Consider the following 21,621-nt stretch of genomic DNA (forward strand, 5'->3'; position numbering starts at 1 on the left):
ATCACGCTGTAGTTACTGCAGTTACTCAAGCTTCCTCTTTCCCCTTCTTTTTTCCAGAAGAACACGTCAGTCGGCGCTAACTTTTCATCTCGCAAGAAGACCACTCTTCACAAACGGTTATAGTTGACAAGGAGGCTGACTTCGGCACAGCTAGTCTCCGGGCTTTGCTGTTTCCAAACGAGTTAATTCTTCGGTGCTATCGGATCCCCGCAAAGAGAGATAGTGCACGGCCGTTTCAAAGATAGGGCGCTCGAAGCTTGGGCAAATACGCGGTATCGTTTCATGCGTACACGGTTGGCTGGTTTCAAAATTTGTTCACATATCCCTAACAAAACTAGCCCCTCTTCGTGTGTGCGTTTGCGGGATTGTTGTCTCGAGCCGCCGGTTTTAGCGCGCACGCGGCGTTGTTGTGACCGGCAGAACTGTTTTTGACCGTCGATATTGTCAGGCCGTGGTGTACTCATTCTCCCAAGCAACATTTCCTTGGCTTTAACTCCTCCTGGGTGGCCGTCATTGTTCGCCGCGTCAACGACACATTCGTACCATTTCACTCCTCGTGGCACAAGGTTCGCTGCTCGCTTTATTGTCACGTTCCGTCCTATCTGACACAACGAGCGCGAAAGGCGTGGTCATCCGCTGGTTCCGAAAGGGCGGGACATTCATATAGGCCAGTGAGGGCCCCGAATTAATACAATGTCTGCCAATTTTTACACATTAAAAATTAACGACGCCTGCTGGTCTGTTAAGAGGTGTTGCTTTCTCTTTTGAACTCCTCCAATGTAGCTTGCTGCCTATAATAAAATATAAATGAGCAGTAGATATCACAGGGTGGAACTGCTTAATTTTTTTGTGGGAACGTTGAAAAAAGCAAGAATATTTCCAAGTCTGAGAAGACGCGCAATTCACAAGTCCATTTCGAGCCGGCAAAACACGTTTTTCTACGCTATTAAAGCTTAAATATAGAATATGAAAACAAAATAACACTTTCTCGACTTGCTTTTCGAGTAGACAACTGTCATATCTACATTGTAACAAAAATAAAAATCTAAAAAATTAATTTTTCTAGAAAATTGATTTCAAATTCGGTACTTTTTGGTCTCAGCATAATATTAACGTAAACGTACTGCAAAGCGAATTATATACAGCTGAGTGATTTTATAATAAATATAAAGAGCGTGTTTTGGATGTGCATAGACGTAAAAAGCATTGACGTAACTCAAGTAGATCACCAGTATTTAATTGTCAAAGTTAACCGAGGGGGCATTTTTGTCATTTTTTCAGAAAAAAAGCAAAGCGCCTAAAATTATTTTATGACATTAGAGTCTTTTAAATGTACACACAGAGTGCTTGAAAAAAGTTAATATAATGTGGACTGATAATCCACGGCAGAGAGATCGAAACATCCGACCCACGACGGATGTGAAAAGCGCTGCTTTCCGCCGCGGCCTCTTTTAAGAAATTCGTAAGTCGAGAACGAAAAACCCGAACTTGCGGTCTGTGGCTACTGCGTTTTTAGAGACGACGCCATAACATATATTTCTTCAGCACACATACACACAGAGAGAGAGAGAGAGACAGACAGACAGAGATAAGTTGCTGGAAAGGCGAGGAGGCAACATTTCCCTCGCTCCAGCATTTCGCCTGCATCGTGCTTCTTGAAGGTCTGCAGGGGGGTGCCCCACAAAAGGCTTATCTTTAAGGGGTATCCCAACAATGAACACAACAAGAGGATTTGTCAGAGGATACTTTTGTGAGTTCGTCCCGAAGTTGATAGTGCAGAGTCTGCGGCAGCGGTGGCGTAGTCAAACTGACTGGTGAGATCGGTCTATTCTTGGCTGTTCGCCAATGTTTGAGCACGTGCTCTGAGCGTGTATTAATTGCGAGTAGAGCCACTCGATATGGCAGCGTAGCTGCTACCATATAGAGTGGCTCTAGTTGCGAGGGGTGCGTCAGCGTTTGACGTGAACTCGAATACAGTCACGCACTCCGAGCCCAAGAAATGACGACCACCAATGTTGCCTGATGGGTATTTAAAAAGAACCCATTGTACATTTCCAACAGAGATTGCCCAGGCGGCTTTCAGAGGCGAATAGGAGGCCGCCGGTTGCAAGGACAGGGTGAGGGTTCTCCCCTTCCCAGGAGCCGGGTCGGACTGGCAACAGTGGGAGAAACACCAAGGGGGGATGACGAACACCGGCGCCACTCCTGCCCTCAATTCAACTGCGGTCACAGAACTGACAACACCAGGTATGAGAAGCCGTCGAGCCACGCTCTTTTTTAGAACGCTTTTACATAAACTCAAGATCTCACAGGGATCTAAAACCATTTTGTATGCTAGGTTCTCTAGATTGCGGTGAATCAAAGGTCTGACGCGGTACGTGAAATGCTTAATGAAGTGTCCACCGTGGGCCTTATGCTGCAAATAAAAGGAAAAAATTCAACCGATCTCGGGCAGTGTTTATTCTGGTAGAACTGAAAACAGCGCAGAAATAACGACGAGAGAGGCGTAGACGGGGCAAGCACTGGACATCAATTAATTGTTTCTTATGCCTACTGCGCTGCCCAGAGGGCGCTGCGAAAGTGGTCTAGTTATACTATGGCGCCTGAAACGCGTTTCCGGCTGGTGTGTTTACCGCGTTTAAAGAAGTGGTCCTTCGGTTTTCGCCTGGTGACGTCATAAAAGTGTCATGCTGTCTCCGGTCAGGATCTTGGCGGTGTTCCAGCAGCGGTGATGGATGTAGCAGACGCCCGTTCTCCTGCAGACGGCTGTCGGGTGTGACAGTCCACGGAAGCTTCGGCAGCCGGAAGTCGGGACGCCATGACGACAGCGGCACTCTCGTTCGGTTGTGCTACTCGCAGCTTCTCGTTAGCATTTCTAGGACCAACCGCCAGGATCGCGACATCTGACAGCATGACACTCCGACTTCTGTGACGTCATTTGTTGCCATTTCGTGACCACTTTTGATGTAAGGGCAGAATAGGACGCTAGAACCACACCAGTCGAAGACTCTTGGTCCTATCTCGTCTTCCCCGTGTCCTCGTTTTTTAGGCGCTTCACAAGTTAATCATGTGCCAACTAGCCCACCTATCCATATTACTGCGAAGACCCGTTCCAGGCACCATATAGTTATATACTTCGGTTCAGCTTAAAGGGACGGTCAAACGAAATTTTGATTTCAGAAAACAACGCGAAAGCGCTAGGCGGGGGGCTACAAACCCGAAAGCATCACTCGAAAAGTGGTACCTCCAACGGGTATTCGTTTTTTTTTTTTTTTTTTGTGAAAGAAAAGCGCGCTTGAACAAGGCCAAAAAAGCCCGTGACGTCGCTTTTCTTGTTTCCTCCAGCCGGCAGTACTACCTTCAACTGCTGCGTGTATTGCGGCGGGAGAGCACGTTTTTATTTATTATTTCAGACTTTCACTGATGGTGACTGAAGGCCTACACCAGTACGAACTTTGTATAGTAAAAAAGGTACAGCGACCGGATTTTCTTTTCGCCGGAGAGACCGGCCAATCTGACACAGTTTTCCCTATTTTTTTTATTTGTACGCATATTACAGCGCAATGGGACGCTGTTAGTCTTTTTATCTAGCATAGTATTACACGATAACTGGCATACCAAAATATGCGCATCTGCGCTTGAAATTTCCAAAATGACACGATTTTAAACAGAGTTCGCACGCCGGCCGGATGCTAGGTACAGCCCACTCGGCGGAGCAGATGACACCGCGGTGAGATGGGGAGGGCATTTTTTTTTCTCTATTACCCTCTCTGCTATGACCCTAATGGAACGGTCCATATATGGTTCCGTCGTCAGAATGCCAGGCTTTGTGAGTATAAAGGAGGTTATGGTCTGGCACTTTCGATTGTCTTATAGATAGTATTCACTGACGGCCATAGCTGTGTGCGTGAATGCTGAGCGCGTGCGTATGGCGAGCTTCCACAGTTCTTTTGGTATACGTGCATTCCGCACCATCAAGAGTGCCGGTCTTAGGAGCCTTAGTGATGTGAGCTCGTTCTGAGCATGTGCTTTAAACAGTACTCACAAATATGGCGTCCAGTGAATACTTCCTGTATACGCTTTCAGGCAGTTGTGGATGATCGCCGCCATAACCGACCTCCCGTTTTTGTTCTGTCTTATTCCTATCGCTTCACTTCATCATTGCCACAGCAGGACAAATTAATTATTGCTCCTTTAGGTGCTGTTGTGTCCTTCTCCCCAGCATAGGCCTTTGTGGGAGGCTCGTCAACGCCCGCTTCAGAAGCTCTACATCTCGGTAAGAAAACAGAAGGTCGGCAATGGCGGCTCAATCATCGGCATCAACATCGGCATCACTCTTGGCGCAAGCTAAAAGCAGCTGGCATTCTCCTTTACCCTTCAGTGGGCATGTGAATGTACCAGCAATGCAGTCGTCTAATCCCTTTTGCTTCTTCATGCAGCTCGTGGCGCTTCTTTTTGCGGGCCTGTCTGCGTCACTCAAGGGCCATGCTGGCGATAACGTTCGTGCTCCAGCGAGCCTCGTGCTGTTATCGGACTTTGGCTTCGCATGAACAGCAAGCTTCCTGGCTGTGTTGTGCCCATTACCGAAAATAAGTAACGAAATATCGTTACTCGTTAGCTTGAAAAAAAGCTAACGTGTCACAGGGCTTCATCACCATTTTGCGAATGCAACGATATACCGGTGTCCTTACTTGCCATTACTAAGAAATGCTACTTTTACGTTAGTTTTAGTTATTTTGTGTTTCACGGTTAATTTATCACAGCTGTTAGTATATGACTGTAGCGCCTCTACCACAAACGACTCCACACGATTGTTGAACCGTTCTTTAGAAACGGGAACTTGATGCATACAGTCGATCTTCATATCCTTCAGCAAGGGCTGGTCGGGACAATAGGTTGTAGTGTCAGAAGACAAGGCGGCGTCTCCGTTAGCAGATGCAAGTGTTTCCACCACTCTCTGAGGGCCGCCTAGCAACATTAAGGGGGGACACGGCTCCTTGAAACAAAAAAATGACAAAAAAATCACATTTTTGAAATTATGTTTTTTAATATCTACAGGTATTTTCACATCTTTTCTCAAAGTATTATCGCAAAATACGCCCTATTTATTTCGGGGTATTGATTTGAAGTATCTAAACGGAGATGCATTCTCCGAAAAAAGCAAAAAAAAAAAAAAAAAGGTACAATTTGACCGCCGGTAGCTCGAGAACAACGCGAAAGAAGGGGGACATCTTGGTCTCATTTGAAAGCTCCGCTCCCGCTCTTTCTTCTCCCGCCATTCACGATGCTACACGGCGATTGGCCGCCGAGAACGAAGCACAAATAAAAAACTTAGTCTTGCCACGCGGTTGGCTGTTTTGGATCACGTGTGCAAATGGCGCTTTCTCATTGGCCGTTAGGGTTACGAAGCGTCTGCTCGTTGTTTCCGATCCGCCATCTTGTTTGATTCTCGTGCGCGTCTCTGATCATGCCGATCACAACAACTCCACGGAAAAGGTTTCATACGGCCCACAAGTTTGGAAAAAAACGAAAAAAGGGCCCGAGGAAGCTAATCCACGGCGCAGTTCAACTTCCCGCGAGCCTGAACGTCGACAACACGGTGCGGGAGCCCGAACACGAAGATGTCGCATCGACGGCGCCGTCGACATCCGTGACTTCAAGCGAGCGAGTGCGGCTCGACACGGTGATGCTCCGCGCTTCCGGGGTCGACGAGAAAGAAAAAAAATCCGAGGAAAAACTCTAAAGAACTTTCGTCGACGTCCGCTACGACGCGGAAAGCTGCCCTGATGGCCGGCGTCTCGGGCGCCGATCAAGAAGCTCCCGAGAGTACAGAGAGTTTCATCGTCGTAAGCCTCGACGTCGTGAACTCGCTTCTTCAACTCGCGAAGTGTAAAGCTTGTTGCGGCGATGTCGAACTCATAAAATGCGATCGCGAGTATGGACTTGCAGTAAAACTCAAGCGATGTTGCGAGATCTGCGGGGATGTCGCATCCGAGTGGAGTTCGCCCCGGGTAGCAGTAAAAATCTGTCCGTGAACGTTTTTTGCTGTTTTCTCGAAATGAACTTTTTGCGCAGTTTGCTATTTTGCGGAAGCCGTATCTCAGGCTGTACACAACCGATCTTCCTAATTCTTTTTTCTTTGGTAGGTGTATAAGTGGGGTATCCAATAAGGGGTCTAATTGCATCGACATAGGCATCAGTAGTTTTTGTTAGCACCTCCAACATAGATTGTAAAAATTTATTTATAAACTGAAAATTTCGAAATTCCGTAAAAATGTTATAAATAGTCATGGAGCTTTTATTTATACCTTATTGGATTCTGTAGGCCTTCTAGTTTACAGAGATATATTTCTTTTTGAGTTTTGTCTTCATAATTTTTTGGAATCTCGCCCATAAAATGTTCAAATAAAATAGTTAATTTTATCAAAACTAACCAAAAATTTTAAAACAAAGTACATATTTGTCATCAGAATGGGAAGATGATTATGCTCTATAAAGTTCATTTGGATTGAACCATAAATAAAAAAAAAGCTCAAGAAGCAGTGTTTCCCTTAAAGGGGCAGTGCAACGATTTTCAGACGTTGGCCAATTAACTGCGGAAATTACTCTGCGTCACCTATGGAACGAAAAACCGAAAGCCGCATTTTCTTGCCAGCGCTAGTTCTTATTAAAAAAAAAATAAAACAAATCGAAGGTCGAAGTGCCTCTCAACTCTCCACGCCGACTTTCGAGTGACGTCTTTGAGGTTCACGTGGTTTCCCCTTGGGCCCTCTCTTCAGTGACCCCAGCCGCTTCCTCCGCGACTGTCGACTTTCAAAGAATTAGCCTCGTCGAAGGTCGCGGCGAGCGATAGACACAAGGGATGGTTCGCCACGGGGCTGACGGCGAGTGTAGCAGCGGAGGGGGACAGGGTTTGTTGAAGTTCCGCGTATCCCGCAGAGACGCCGTCATTTTAGTTCCCGTAGCCGCCACCGGCGGCTGCAGATCGGCAAATAATTTGTTTTTCGCCCAGCGATTACGCAGCAGAATAGCCGTTTTGGGGGGGGGGGGGGGGGGAAGGTGACGCGTTTTTGGTCACTTGGGCTTGTATGAATAATATGAAAAAATGCAAACTGGCAATTCTTTCAACATTAAAACCGTTGCACTGCCCCTTTAAGGGATTCTACTCTGGAGCCACCGCTGCCTCTTCAGCCTTGTTGTCTTGTTGTTCAGGACTGGAGTTATCAACCGGCAGGAGTAGACACCTAAGGTTGTTCCTCAGCTAGAAAACACAATTTATTAATCTCATATGTGATGTGTCTCTTTAACAGTCGACCAAGGCAGTACAGACTGACGAAGGAAAGAAGATTTGCACAGCAGACATCGAAATCTAAACAACTTCTAAGAAGAAGAAAGAGCTGGGACGACTGACACCCGAAGATGCAAACGCAGCTGTACTGCATTCACCCTCATTAATCTGAGACCTAATGGGTCGCATCTTCATACGCCTAAGCCCCAAACCAAATTTTAATATTCATTGTGTTTTCGAAATACGGCGTGTCAAATTCACGAGAACAGAATTTCAATCACAGCATAGTATAGCAAGGGTTGAAGTGGTCGATACATCTCGTGTTCTGATTCTCTAGGTTGGCTCTGAATATTACCTTGTTGGGATGATAAGTGCATACCCATCCCGTTTAAATGTAAATCTTAATTGTACTCTTTCATTCCTCATTGGCGATGCTTGTTTTTTTTTTATTTAAATTTCGCACCCAGTTTCAGTTTGCTGAATATATGTAGTTAAAGGTACAAACAATTATTGTCGCCTTCCGTTCCTTCCTGTTTATTAACCGTCGTCTTTCTAACCTTGCAGATCAAACTCGGCAGGAATTTGGACGCAGATGTGAACGACACTTCGCAGCTTTGGAAAGGTGGCCTGTCACCAGCCGAGTCCCCCTTTGGTGGTGCAACGTCTTTGTGCTACATTTTGTCTTTACACGTATGCGACAGAGTCAGATCAAATGAGATGGCTACAGTTGAGCCTGCTGCGTGTAAACTTTCCATTGTCTGCCTTACCTCACTTTGCCTATTTACTGCCCTCACCCCCCCCCCCCCCCCCCCCCCGGCCCCTTCCACCCCTTCCAAAGCCTGTCATACATTTATTGATTGAAACTGCATAATCCCTCAAAGTATGCCTTAATGCGGACAAACTAAATAGTGTGTCTTACTTTTGGCTTATTATGTAGAATCTCTGAAAGGGGTGGGTCTTATTTCTAAAACGGTGAAACAATGTGCACTATCTGCGTGTTTGCTATATTGCTTGCTCAAGTAAAGGCAGGTATACTAATTTCTTATTGCCATGCTTACAACCGCAGATGCTTAAAACACTGGCGACTACTTATGACCTGCAGCGCAGCGGCCGGTCATCAGCAGTCACAAGATGGTTCACAAGCCCCTGCGGTCGTAAGCAGTCACAAGTGTGTCAACTGCCAAAATTCGTTCCTTTATGACAGTACTCTCATATTGGGTCTTAAGAAAAATACCTCCAGACGTGTTCAAAGCACACATATATGGGTGCTTTGAACATGTCCGCGGACAGTTTTGGTAGGCCCAATATGAGATGACACGAGAGAGAAACGCGCCTGAGATGGTATTTGCACACTGCTTTTTCCTTGGTGTACGAGCAGTCTTACCGGGACTTTACGGAGCGAGTCAAGAAAACGTCAGCAGATGATCAGTCTGCTAACGTAAGTGAACAGTAGAATTCGTCTGCTACGAAGCGTCATTCGCAGACAAAAATAGAACAAGAAAATACATTCACATATTCTGTTAACAGACGGGAATAAAGGCAGCCGTCTGCTAAAAGCCGAGTGCCGCGAGGAAGTGATACGGGACGCAAGCTGAAACTAAAATGGTCTGCTATACTTCGTGTTCGATGGGATCGACAACAAGCGCTCCCTCTGCAAATTTCCAGCTGTGCTGCCCTATATGGGTCAAATTCTCCTATGTATGTAGCACTCGGGAGAAATACTTTAAATACCTTGAGAACCCTGTCACCATCCGTGTGTTAGTGAGAAGCTCTCACCAAAAGGACTCGCGAACAGACTAGAGATTATCTAGTAACATGACTTCGCACTTGTCGATACTTCTCGCAGAGAAAAACGCTGAGGCGTCGTGTCCAATCAGTAACCGAGAATGCTATCGCTCTCACCAGGTACCAAACCTGACCCCTAAAGTTGGTTTTGAAAAGCTGGTGGAACAGGGCTGAACAGAATCAGTAATAAGAGCCATATTCCAGCCTGAACCAAGCCCTCAGGGTCCGGGAAGACTTTAGAGAGGAGGTGTGTAGAAGTTGTTAAAAATGCATAAACAAAACTACGAAGGAACTAACGAGGGATTCGAAATGTGTAAAGCTATGGCGGTCTTGAAGATAAGACGTCTTCAAAGGGAAGCTGAAGCGGTTTTGTAATTGAGAAAACACACTTATAATGTCTTAATTCGGCTTCCAGGAAGCCCAATGTTGAAATTATATTTCAATTTCATGCACAGAAGCAGCAGCACAGGCGAAAATTTTCAACTGGTTTATGAAACAATTCCCAGTTGCAACTGGTCCCAGTTGGAGTTGTTAACTGGTCCCAGTTTGAGTTGATCCCGGCTGGAATCGGTCCCAGTTACAACTGGGCCCAGTTAGAGTTGGTCCCAGTTACCGCTGGTACCAACTCCAGCTACAATGAAACAAAATGGAAGGTTGACAAGACTTTATTGTCAAAAACTTGGAGAATGAAACTAAATAATAGGTTCGGTGACGTACACGCTCCGGGTTTAGCCACTTGCTTGCGACGGTTGAATCGCTTTTTCGGAGGTAGTATTCGTGAGATGAAAAGGAAGATCGGCCGCTGGTGTCTGTTAGTGAAGACGTCCTCAGCTTCTCTCCCCATCGCGTAAAGAAAGGTGCTCACCCGTGATCCCGCGTTGCGCAGGTGAAGTCCTGATAGGATGCGGTAGCGCTCCCACCTTGCAATCTGTCACAGCAGTCGAACATTTTCGAGGTAGACCTCCCGCCATTTTCGCCATTTTGCTCTCCGTGGTGTTTTCTCTTCCGTCCGGTCTTTCCTGGGTGCCCTCCGATCGCTAAACTGCATCTTTCCGTCCTCGAAGTTCACCGCCGCCACCATAGTGTGTGTACAGTTAGGTCCAAAGAAGTGCAGCTGTAGTTTTGACATTTTCATAACGACGCCAACTTGGGCGATGGCGACCCTTCTCTACCGCGTCCGCCCGACTCCGGCGTCAGCATAGGCAGCGCCATCTGTCGACAGCGCGTACCACTATTCCGCACCCGCATGCCACGGCGGCCGGCTAGCTCTGATTGGCCAAAAGATAAATTTATTTATTAAAAGAAAAAGAAATATTGTAGGTGTTTAAATAAATGTTTTAATATATTTTAATGATGCACTAAATGTTCATTTAGTTGAACACATTTTGTCACTAATTATATTTTCCAATAAAAAAATTTAGTTAATTAAAATTTTTATATTATTTTCATAAATATAAAAATGTACCCAGTAATTAAACATTTCCCTATTTGTATAAACCTAAAAATCTAAGTGTTTTTAGTTTTCTCCATTAGCCAAGGTCAATACACCCCCAACTTGTCAAAATTGTTGCCCCGTGTGAACTGGGAAAGGGAAAGGCATTTGAAGTCCGACTGGGAATCGCTCCAACCAGTTGCTTTCCTAACTGGTCCCAGTTCCCTCCATCCCGAACTGGGAGTCAAACCAGTTGACTCCCAACTGGGAATGGTTCAAACCAGTTGGCCCCTCAGCTGGTCCCGAGTGGGACTCCTATTGGTCCCAGTTGATTCCCAGTTGGGACCAGTTAGTCCCAGTTGAAACCAGTTGAGGTGCCAACTGGTCCCAGTTAGAAATTTTCGCCTGGGAGATAAACCCTTTTCAAAGTACCGCTGAAGCCCCTCCTTCCCGGAGCGTGCCATCATAAACGGAGTTTCCGGAATCTCCGCTTTCGCGCATCTTCAGTGCCTATCGAAGTTATGCACGCGAGTCTTGCTATTTTTAAAAGGGAAAAAAAAAAAAAAAAAGGCGCCATGATTGCTGCCAGTGCGGGGGAGTGACAAGCCTGCAATTGCTCACGAGCGACACGCGCATGGCGGCCGAAAGATCCTTTTATGACGTAACGACTGGTCGGACGTTTTTCGCGTGTTCTCGGGTTTAGTTACATCTTCGGAGAAAACGAACCAAATCTTCAGAATTACGGGATCAAACAACGCAGAAATCGACCTCTATCTCATTTTTCGGAAGAAGCGTTTCACCTTCTCTTAAGATCAAGAGGAGAAAGCCACTCGAGCTTGTCTTGAGTTGGAAGAAATAAAAAGGAGAAAACAAACATTTGCGTTGCAATAAGGACTGTAAACTTTTGTACTCGCGTTGAATGGTGATTATTTATAATGAAGATCCCTTAACCAAATTATAGCGTTTTATATTCAACTTCTGGATGACCTAAAAGGCTTTTTCCCAATGGGGTTCTATGGGGAACTCGTGAAACGTGAACCAAGTATCTCGGGTAAAACTCGTTCTCCCTAAGTGGGCCACGCTTATGTTAGTTGTTGACAAAATGCGAGCCTGAATGATTGATCTACACTGCATATAATTTTATAAATGGTAGCATTAGTCGCGTGTATGCGGCACAGACGGAACCGGCAAACATTTTCCTCCTCGCTAGCGGTTTGACGCTGCATATATAATGAAACATCTCTCGTGGAAATAGAAAGGGTCAGTGTCATTTGGCCAAAACATTCACACTTGGAAATGGTGTAGTCACATAGGACTTATTTTTTTCGCGTCCTTCAGATTAAAATTTCTCGCAGAAACCCTCCTACTGACAAACGGTGTTATTATCCATGCCCTGTTTAATCTCGAAACTGGCCTTCAGATTTTACTTGATTAAACTGAACTGCAAAGGCGCGTTTTCCCATTTGTTGCCTTCTTTTTCTCGTCTCTGCATCGTAATTCATAATCATTTACTCCGCAGTTTAATCAAGTAATGAATAGCCAACTGGACCAATTCCAGGCACTGGTATCCTTCAGTTTTAGTTGCACTCATCCAATGTGATGCTATTTGAGGGCAGGTAAAGTAACTTTGTGTTGGCGACTGTTTATTAACCCTCATGCTTCTAAACTTTGCAGGCCGAACTATCCGGAAATCCTCTTAAAGCAAGCGTGAGCGATCCTTCGCTGCCTGGGAAAGAGTGCCAGCCACCATCCAGACCAGCCTATGGCAGTGCCAGAACCTTGGGCTACGTTCTTCCCCAGATAAATGGGACCTACTAGTCGGATCAAATAGGGAATGGCCACAGCTCAGCCAACTACATGCAACATTTCCAATCCCGTCCCTACCTTCGTTCGCCGACACACCATGTCCATTTTGTTCACGTGTAATTCTCAAAACCTGTGGCGGCGATATACCGTGCTGTTGTTGGTTTTGTGGCATGCCTGCCTTTTTTCAGCACTACAGAGTAGGAGCGATGTAACTAAACCACGCTCTTTGATCGTACCCAGTTGTGTCTTTCATGATTTATGTAGATCTGTATCGAAGTAATCTTTTACCGTATGTTTAAAGGTGAAGTAAAACCTTTGAAGCACGTATTAATACAGAAGGATCACATTTATGTTTCATTCACGTGCATTTTTACAGTCGACGTTTTCGGTGTATTCAGTATCAAGTTATGGTGCGGGTGTTTAATCGTGAAATTATTATTTTACTTTTTGAATTACACCGCAATGTCAATGTAAACCTCTGAATTTCTCTACTTCATCAGCATGATGTGTTTATGTTTGCTTGTTCCTTAAGTTTCGTTCTGATTGAGCGTCTGTATTGGTATAGTATAAAAAAAAGGAACAAAACAAAATTTTATCTTCACTCCTAACAGAACTTGCCCACGCAGCATTCGACTCCGAATGGCAGGGAACGGACTGCGAGGACAAGGGGGCGGAGCTCTCCTTCCAAGGAGCCGAATTGCAGAGGCAACCATTGAAGATGGACCAGGAGGGGAGGACGGACGGCGGTGCGACTTCTGCCGCCAATCTTATGGTGCCCACGGAACTAACAACACCAGGTATGAGAAGAAGCACACGGGAAAACAGTCATACAGCCTCGTACCCTCTTAGCACACCCTCACAGATTCATGAACGGTCCCACACGGATAGAAAACCTTTTTGTAGGCTCGGTTTTTTAGAAGGTGGAAAACGTAAGGAGTCTGATGTGGTAGACAAAGTTTTCTCCACGTGGAAACTTCATTAAGTTTTAATTAGCAGTCTGCACCAAACCGAAAAAATATACCGCATACATAGTATTTGATATCAGAGAAATGTACCATGCCGAGTTGTTTATTTATATTACAAACTTGTATTTTTTCCTTCAGTTCCGGTTGATCTAGTAGCTTTCACAAATGCTATAAATAATTTTCGACGCATGAAATAGCCCAAAATATGTTTGGCTGTTCCAAATGATTGAAGCTTTAGAACAGGGGTGGCCAAGCTGCGGCTCTTCGCGTGTTAAGTGCGGCTCGCGGCTTCACCGCCCCCCCCCCCCCCCTCCCCCCCATAAAAAGTGAAATGGACCGCGTTTTAAATCGAAAGACAGGTTGCAGTTTGGTAGCCTTGTGCTACTGCTGCCTTACGTACAGTCGGACTGCTTTTTACTCGGATTGATTGAAAGAAAGTTGCTCGAGTTTCGTTTACTGCACTGAACAAAAGTTTGCCTGCCCCCCCCCCCCCCCCCCCCCCCCCCCTGCGGCTCTTGGAAGTTTGGGGGTTTTCGTTTGCTGGTCTTAGGCCGGGTCAGCCTGGCCACCCCTGCTTTAGAAGTTTAGCTATAGGCTGGCAAATGTCCACATCATTGTCGATATAGAACCGCGTTTTTCGCTGTTTCAAATCACTCGTAAAATAATTACTGTGTACCTTAGCGATTTTTCAAGTTTCTAAGGTGCACAACGATTATTCCACGACAGGGATGGGCAGTATTTCAAATACAAGTATTTGAAACACGTATTTTGAATACTTTGTGTATTTTGCATTTGTATTTAATTACAAATTGGGTAATGTATTTGAAGTGTGTATTTAAATATTAAAACGTGGGTATTTCAAATACAATTGTAATTAAATACAATTTTGTGGGCGAAAATACATCCCTCAAATTTATTGTCATTGTCCAGAGCAGGAAGAAAACTACGTTCTGCGCCAAATGCAGTGTCTCTCAATCAAGCACAAGCGTTTAGTGACTTTGTGATTACGGTGCTAGTCCAGGGCAAGAATAGTGACGAAATCGACGTTCACAGGCAGACTGGCTAAACAAGTGCCCGTGACAACGTGTGATGCTTTCCAGCCTGATTTCCATCCATATTTTTGCCTGGAACATTCTAAATGCGCGGGTCGTCCAGATTGTCGTAACTGGTGCGAGTTGCAGCAATAAAAAATTCTCTACACTCTTAGAAAAAAGGGTCAGCATAGTCCTCCCTAAAGGGAGGAACGCTCTTGACACATATGTTCCTTCAGAAAGGGAGAAACTTTCGTCCCTTAAGCAGGGGAGGAAAAGTTCCTCCGTCGACTGCATCTTATTATGGCGGCCACGAATCGAGCAAATCGAGCTCGGTAAGGCTTAACGAGAACACTAAGTCTATTGCACGAAGCGAGAGGAGCAGGAAATAATAACGTAACACGAGCTTTCCGCGAACTGTATTTATTTCCGAAGTTTCTTTACCCCTGCAGGTAAAGAAACTTACGTTTCGAAAGCATGCAGTCACTCAGTCTTCTCATCGTCAGCACTGCGATGCTCAACGGAGACAACCGGCACTCAGTTCGCGCACCTTATGTCCTACCTTTGCTATTCCTCGAGCCACAATTCCTTCGTCAACCGTTGCGTCAACCGCACATCAGGAGGAGTGAAAATCATTCGCCCGCAAAACCAAAAGCCGCTCTCAGAAGAAAGCAAATCCGAAGCAACCTCTTGGCTTATCTCAGCACGGTAACACGAAAGTATGGCGTAGCCGCGTAGCGTAAAAGGATGTTAAATCGCTTGCCACCAGATGGCAGGGTCAAGCAGAGTAATCGCACGTAGCTAGGCTAGGTGGCGCTAGGTACCGCCCAATTCATGTTTTACAAAAAAAAATTTTATTTCTTTATGCCATGCGTTTCCTTTTCTTCGGAATCTCTAACACATGTAGACACGTTGCGCACACTACAAACATCAGGTCAACATATATTGAACGCATACACGGCATCGCACATACAAACATCAATACAACAGCACACAACCCCGATCACTACTACGGAGCCCTGCGTTTCCGTCTTTTATAGTGGTCGTTTTGAACGTACGGAATTTTTCGGTGATTCCCTAAGCAAAAAAAAATATTCCGAACATGTTCATTTTTTTCCAGCAATGTCATACATCTGAGGCTATTTTTAATGGCTCAGGGGATGAATCTCTTATTAAAAAGAAGACGCTCGATCATGCCATAATTATTTGAAAGCCAATAAATCGAGCCGCTCCAATGTGGTTCCAAGCCATGAGTTTGTTTTCCCGCATGGCCCTTCGTAGCCAGTATTTATATTGTAGTGTTCGTTTTTCTATTTGTACTGTCCGCGTAAAGCTGCAATTGCCGTCTTGAATTAATCTCTGTAGAGCGGATATCCACTCAGCTGGAAGTGATGCTTCACGGGCACGGAAATCGCTTTTCGATCAACTTGAATGCAGTCAAAGCCGCGACTTGCGACAACTGTTAAGTGTACGGAGCTGCGCCGTTGCGAGCTCGAAAACTTCTAGCGCTCATCCCAGCGCGCCACTTAGATGGCAGTTTCTACAGGAAGCGCAATATATTTAAACAGTAAAATAAAGGATAGCGTTTTTTTTTTTCGATTTTGCCTGTCTTTTTTTTTATGCTAAACTTCCATTATAAATATACGTACTTTCCGCCATACTTTCGTAGTGTTGTCTTTTCCCCAGAGCGCAATCGCTCTCGGGGACCGACAGTCACGTTGGCCACTGTACGATAGGAGCTTACCGTTCAGACCAGCGTTCCAACATGACTATCCACACGTCGATCGACTGCACCTAATCGCTCAAGTGGTTTTAAACTCTTTAATGTAAAGCGGAATGTCATCCTGCGACACCCCGGCCCCTCCGATAACGGCCCGACCAGCGGCATCAATGCCCGACAGTTTACGTCATCTCATCTTGTTGTTACACCACTGATACGCGAACACACGATCACATCGGCGATAATTCCAGTCTTCTGTTCACAACCCACAACACTGCCATCACGATGTCGCTGACACGAAGAAATACAGAACCACGTTGACGATGTTGCTGACACGCAGAAGAATCACGTTGAACGCCGGTTGGCACTCGGCACGGGACAACGGAACCGAACTCAGCACGGAAGGCACCCAGGCAGCCGGCAGAAAAACCTGCCTTCCTTGGACGCAGTTCCCGCGATTTCCATAACGTCGAAAACGTCGACACAGTTCCTCGTGGTTTCGCTGCTGTAGTTCCGCGTGCGTCCCGCAAATTGGAGACGGCCGTGAGATCAGTGCGGCCGTCTTACCCAGTGTATGTAGCGCTGCTGGCACTGCTCCGGAACTTCGCTGTTTCTAGCGGCTTCGTTAGCTCGTTTGATAAAATTAGTGGTAAAAACGTCAATGCAACCGAAATGTTCTGCACGTTTGGACTAGAAGACGGAATTACAGGCGGCCTTCGCTGTCGCTGAAGCTCAATCAACTCAACATTAATTTATTAAACAACGTGCGCGATGTGCTCGAAAAACGAAACCGAAAGAAGATGGGTCGGGAGGGTGAAAGCTTTCTCCGGTCTGCCTGGAGGAGGAAAACGTCTCGGAGAATAATAAGGACTTTAATTTTCCTTTCATCGGTCTGGGTTTGTTTATGTGTCTTTTAGTAAACAAAAATTAAAAAAAAAAAACTTTACAAAAAAAAACAAAAAAAAAAACACTTTTCTGGGGATCGAAGCGTTGACCACTTCGTCAGTAGCGCGATGTTCTACCCCTGCGCCAACTGAACAAGGAGGAACTCGCCCTCCTCCTTTCATCTGAGCTGCTGTTCCTCCCTTCTCTGGGCAACTTGTCCGCAACAAGGAGGAACAGTCGCTTTTGCTACCTTTCTCCTCCCTTTTTTCTTAGAGTGTAGCTAGTGCTGCGCATCTTGGTCGTCTCTGTTCTTTGTTGGTCTATACCAAAATGTAATCGACAAAAAATTCTGCTTGAAGCTCTGTACTTTTTTAACCTATTACGTCCAAGCTGATTACATTTTTTGTGATTATATTTCAATTACGTTACTAGAGCCTCGCACACTAACTCCCGAGTGTGCGGTGCAAAATTAAAATGAGATAACCAGAAACCCGTTGCGGTGCCCTGAAGTCGCTGACGCAAATTTTGAGGAATGTATTTGAAAAAGTATTTGGAGGAGACCAAATACGTTTGACTGTATTTGTATCTTGTAGTTAGATGCTTTTTTGGAAATGTAATTAAAATTGTAATTAAATAAATTTTTGACGAAGTATTTTGTATTTGTATTTCGATACATATTTGCATGTATTTTGCCCATCCCTGTTCCACGAGCTTATTGAATGCTATTTTGTGTAACCTAATAATCTGTGTGTGAATGACCCTTCCAGCGTCACTTAAAACACAGTCGCGATCATTATGAATGTCGACACGCTATCACCCGGCGCTTCGTACTGGCAGCGGTAAGCAGCCGCAGTGTTGTAGTCGTTACCGTAAAAGAGTAAAGAACTACGTTACTTGCGAAATAAAGGAACGCGATAATGTCGCCGACAGAACGTAACGCACGTTACTTTTGCGTTACTTTTTTTAATAAATTGACGGTAACAGCGCTTTTGTTTTCTTTTGGCGACAGCGTGTTTCGACTTTAACATGACAGGCGTTGGTTGGGGTTTTTCTAAAGCGGAAATTTTTTCGTGGGGAAAAGATTGGAAAAATTTAGAAAATTTGTAGATTTAGAAAACTAATGAATACGTTACTACGTTACTGAAAGAAAAAAGGCGCTACCGGTAACGACGTTACTTGTAACACGTTACCGCCAACACTGTGCAGCAGCAGCCGCGGCGGCTTGACTTTCCTTCCGCACTTGGTTAGGAGAACGCGCAAGCCACCACAGCTGCCGCAGCATGGGGCTGCCAGAGTGGAATCTTAAACAATTGCCTATAGACCTTTACAAGCATTACGAATGAACCTTTTTAACATCTCAAATGAATGAATACCTACTCTTCGCTGCACCGGCATGATGTAGGTATTCTGGACCATGTTCATCTAGGTACTCAAAATTCCCATGTTCAGAACAACAAAAACAGCGCCGACATTTCTTGCTTTGTCCTGTCATCCCAACAGACCTGATCGAAGCATACTCTGGCGACAAAATGGATACCTTCGACCAGGACAGCCGCAGGGGTGACACCTCTCCCCCAACCAACCCACAAAAGCAGCAAACGCACCGAAACCCGGACAAGCACCGGTGCCGCTTCTGTCCTCACTCATGTCTTTCTGCAGCGGGTATCGCCATCCACGAGAGGACTCACACTGGAGAGAGGCCCTTCAGTTGCGATGTTTGCGAGAAAACGTTCACGGATAAGTCTAACTTGAAGGCTCACGTTAGAACTCACACAGGAGAGAAGCCGTTCAAGTGCAACACGTGCCGCAGGGCGTTTACTCAGAAAACCAGCTTGGCGAATCACGAGAGAACTCATACCGGTGAGAAGCCGTTCAAGTGCAACACGTGCAGCAGGGCCTTTGCTCAGAAACACAACTTGGCGGTTCATGAGAAGATTCACACCGGAGAGAAGCCGTTCAAGTGCAACACGTGCTGCAGGGCGTTCACTCAGAAAATCAATTTGGCGAGTCATGAGAGGACTCACACCAGAGAGAAGCCGTTCAAGTGCAACACGTGCTGCAGGGCGTTCACTCAGAAAACCCATTGGGCGAGTCATGAGAGGACTCACACGGGAGAGAAGCCGTTCAAGTGCATCACGTGTAGCAGGGCGTTTACTCAGAAATGCGATTTGACGATGCATGTGAGGACTCACACCGGAGAGAACCGTACAGGTGCAACACGTGCAGCAGGGCGTTCACTCAGAAAACCCATTTGGCGAATCACGAAAGGACTCACACCGGAGAGAAGCCGTTCAAGTGCAACACGTGCAGCTGGGCGTTTACTCAGAAATGCGATTTGACGATGCATGTGAGGGCTCACACCGGAGAGAAGCGGTACAGGTGCAGCAGGGCGTTCACTCAGAAAACTCGCTTGGCGAATCATGAGAGGACTCACACCGGAGAGAAGCCGTTCAAGTGTGAGACCTGCGGTAGAGCGTTCGCGGCTCATAGCAATTTACACGCTCATCGGAAGATACATCGCAAGTTATCGAAACAGCAACGTGCATCATAATTGTGGAAGGGATTTAAACGAAATACTCTAGCACCGACGTGTGTTCATTTGGCTTGGCGATAGACCTGCAGCGGTTCTACTTGCAAGCAGTGTGTGTTTTGCACAGTTCAAAATGTTTCAGCCTGTTATTTATTGCGCAAACACAGATAAAAAATGTGAATTTCCCTTAGACGAAGCGACCAGAGGTCTTTTTAGAGCGCAGCTCTTAGGGGCCCGTTTCCGGCTTGAGCGGCGTCGCCGTCACCGTTGGCGTAACCGCGCGGTGCATTATGGGTAAATTTCCCCGCTAAATCTGGCGGGAAAACTTCCCCGCTAAATCTAGCGGAAAAAATGTCCCCGCTATAGCTAGCGGGAAAAATTTCCCCGCTAAGTCTAGCGGGGAAATTTCCCCACCCCGAGGTCACGTGACCTCGGGGGGGGGCCACGTGACCCCCCCTCCTTCGAGAAGACGCGGCCCTCAGTACCCTTCCCTCCTCCTCCTCAAGAGCTGCCCTCCAATTCGGCATTACAGGGAGTTGTAAACGGCTTTCACTTTTTGTACACGAAAAAAAGAAAATATTTGAAGCCTTATCTTTTTTTATTCATTTAGAGTCATTAATCACGTGATGCACCTGAAGTTTCTGTGTTGTCTGTAAGGTCACTTATGTGCAGTGCTCATCACACTTGTTTATAACGCGCAAGCGAGCGGCTTTCTCCGGGGAGCGCTGGGCTGGTGGCATTCGCGGAAACTAAGCTAGTCACGTTGCGCAACATGGAACGGCCCGCTCGAGGGGTGTCCTGCCCACTGTATCAGCTTGATAAGCGATAAAAATAAGGTGCTTTATGATATATTTTTGTTTTTTGATGACATCGTTGATACGCCATCATGCTTTAGTCTGTTTATTGTTCGAGCAATGATGTTTGTAAAAAGCGAGCAGCCTTCCGCGTTCGCCGCCAGCTGATAGAGTGGGCAGAACACCCCTCGAGCGGGCCGTTCCATGTTGCGCCACGTGACTAGCTTAGTTTCCGCGAATGCCACCAGCCCAGGGCTCCCCGGAGAAAGCTGCACGCCCGCGCGTTATAGACAAGTGTGATTAGCACTGTACCTTACAAGTCGGCCTAGTCATGACCATAAATATACGAACTTATAAAATAACTAAGGTCTTTCAATAGCAGCAATGTTAAGAAAGTCATTTCTTTGTGTGTTATTAGTTTGTAAGATTTGTTGCTTATGTTTATTATTTTGAAAACTGGTTTTATTGACTGTGCTCTTTTTATTTTCTCTTTTTTTTTTCGCAAATTATTTAGTAATTTTTTGCACGACCATGAGGGCTCAGCAATAAACTTTGGTTGAATAAAACGCTGGTTTGAACAAAGAAGTAACCACGTGTCGAAAATTTTTTTCTCCATTTGAAGGGATACACTCATTGGAAGTATTTATAGGTACTCCCAAGAAAATGGGGTATAATGCATTAAAGTACAGTATACCCCTTCTTGGGAATGCTGCCAAAAGGCTCTCCGATTTAACTCTTTTAGAAACTCGGCGAACCAGTGCACGCTGTTGGGCACGCGCAGAGTGGAGATTGCGAGCCGATTTCTCGATTATTTCATGAGTTTGTTCTGAAAGCCCTTAAAACCCAGTTTCAAGCGCACTTAAAGCAGGCATATTAAAGGTGTGTCACGAAGCGCTCCGCACACGAATAAATTGATAAAAAATTACTTACAAGGACAATATTCGCGACTCCAGCAAAACGGACGCCACCAAGCTTGAAAACAGGGAACCAGCCGGTCCAGGTCGCTCCGCGCCCCTCCGCGCCTCTGGTGGCTTTCGCGGGCACGTGTTGTCGGCGCGGTGGTGAACAATGTCATTTAACGAAGGTCCGGGAATTTCATTAGTGTGGCGAAACTTCAGTAGATTGTTTCCTTCCATCACGTGTTTTCGATTTCTTGGATGGGGAGGAATCGCGGAAAAAACGTTTTGATTTCTTGTCTGTCTCGAATCACATTCAAAATGACGACTACTTGGTAACCGATAAGGGGTTTCTTTATCAGGACGTAGAACAGTGGGAGGACGACAGACGAGGCATTTCACTGGAGGGAACACCAATGCTGCAGTCAAGTGGATGGGAAGGTTCGATAGCTGCTTTTCTTGAGTTTGATTGTGTTCGATTAGCTTCAA

At 45.8% G+C, this 21,621-nt stretch overlaps 1 protein-coding gene across 1 annotated transcript in view; it reads left to right on the forward strand.

The window, feature by feature from the left end:
* The window catches only part of LOC115317300 (zinc finger protein OZF-like), a 92,792-nt gene extending 73,298 nt beyond the window's left edge, over nt 1–19,494 (forward strand). Inside the window, 2 exon segments of the mRNA XM_040210955.2 lie at nt 19,124–19,132; nt 19,292–19,494. Coding sequence (XP_040066889.2) covers nt 19,124–19,132; nt 19,292–19,494 — 212 coding nt within the window.
* Nucleotides 19,495–21,621: the final 2,127 nt, after the last annotated feature.

This window comes from Ixodes scapularis, unplaced genomic scaffold, assembly GCF_016920785.2.
Source record: "Ixodes scapularis isolate PalLabHiFi unplaced genomic scaffold, ASM1692078v2 PGA_scaffold18__7_contigs__length_3171195, whole genome shotgun sequence".
Taxonomy (NCBI): Eukaryota; Metazoa; Arthropoda; class Arachnida; order Ixodida; family Ixodidae; genus Ixodes; species Ixodes scapularis.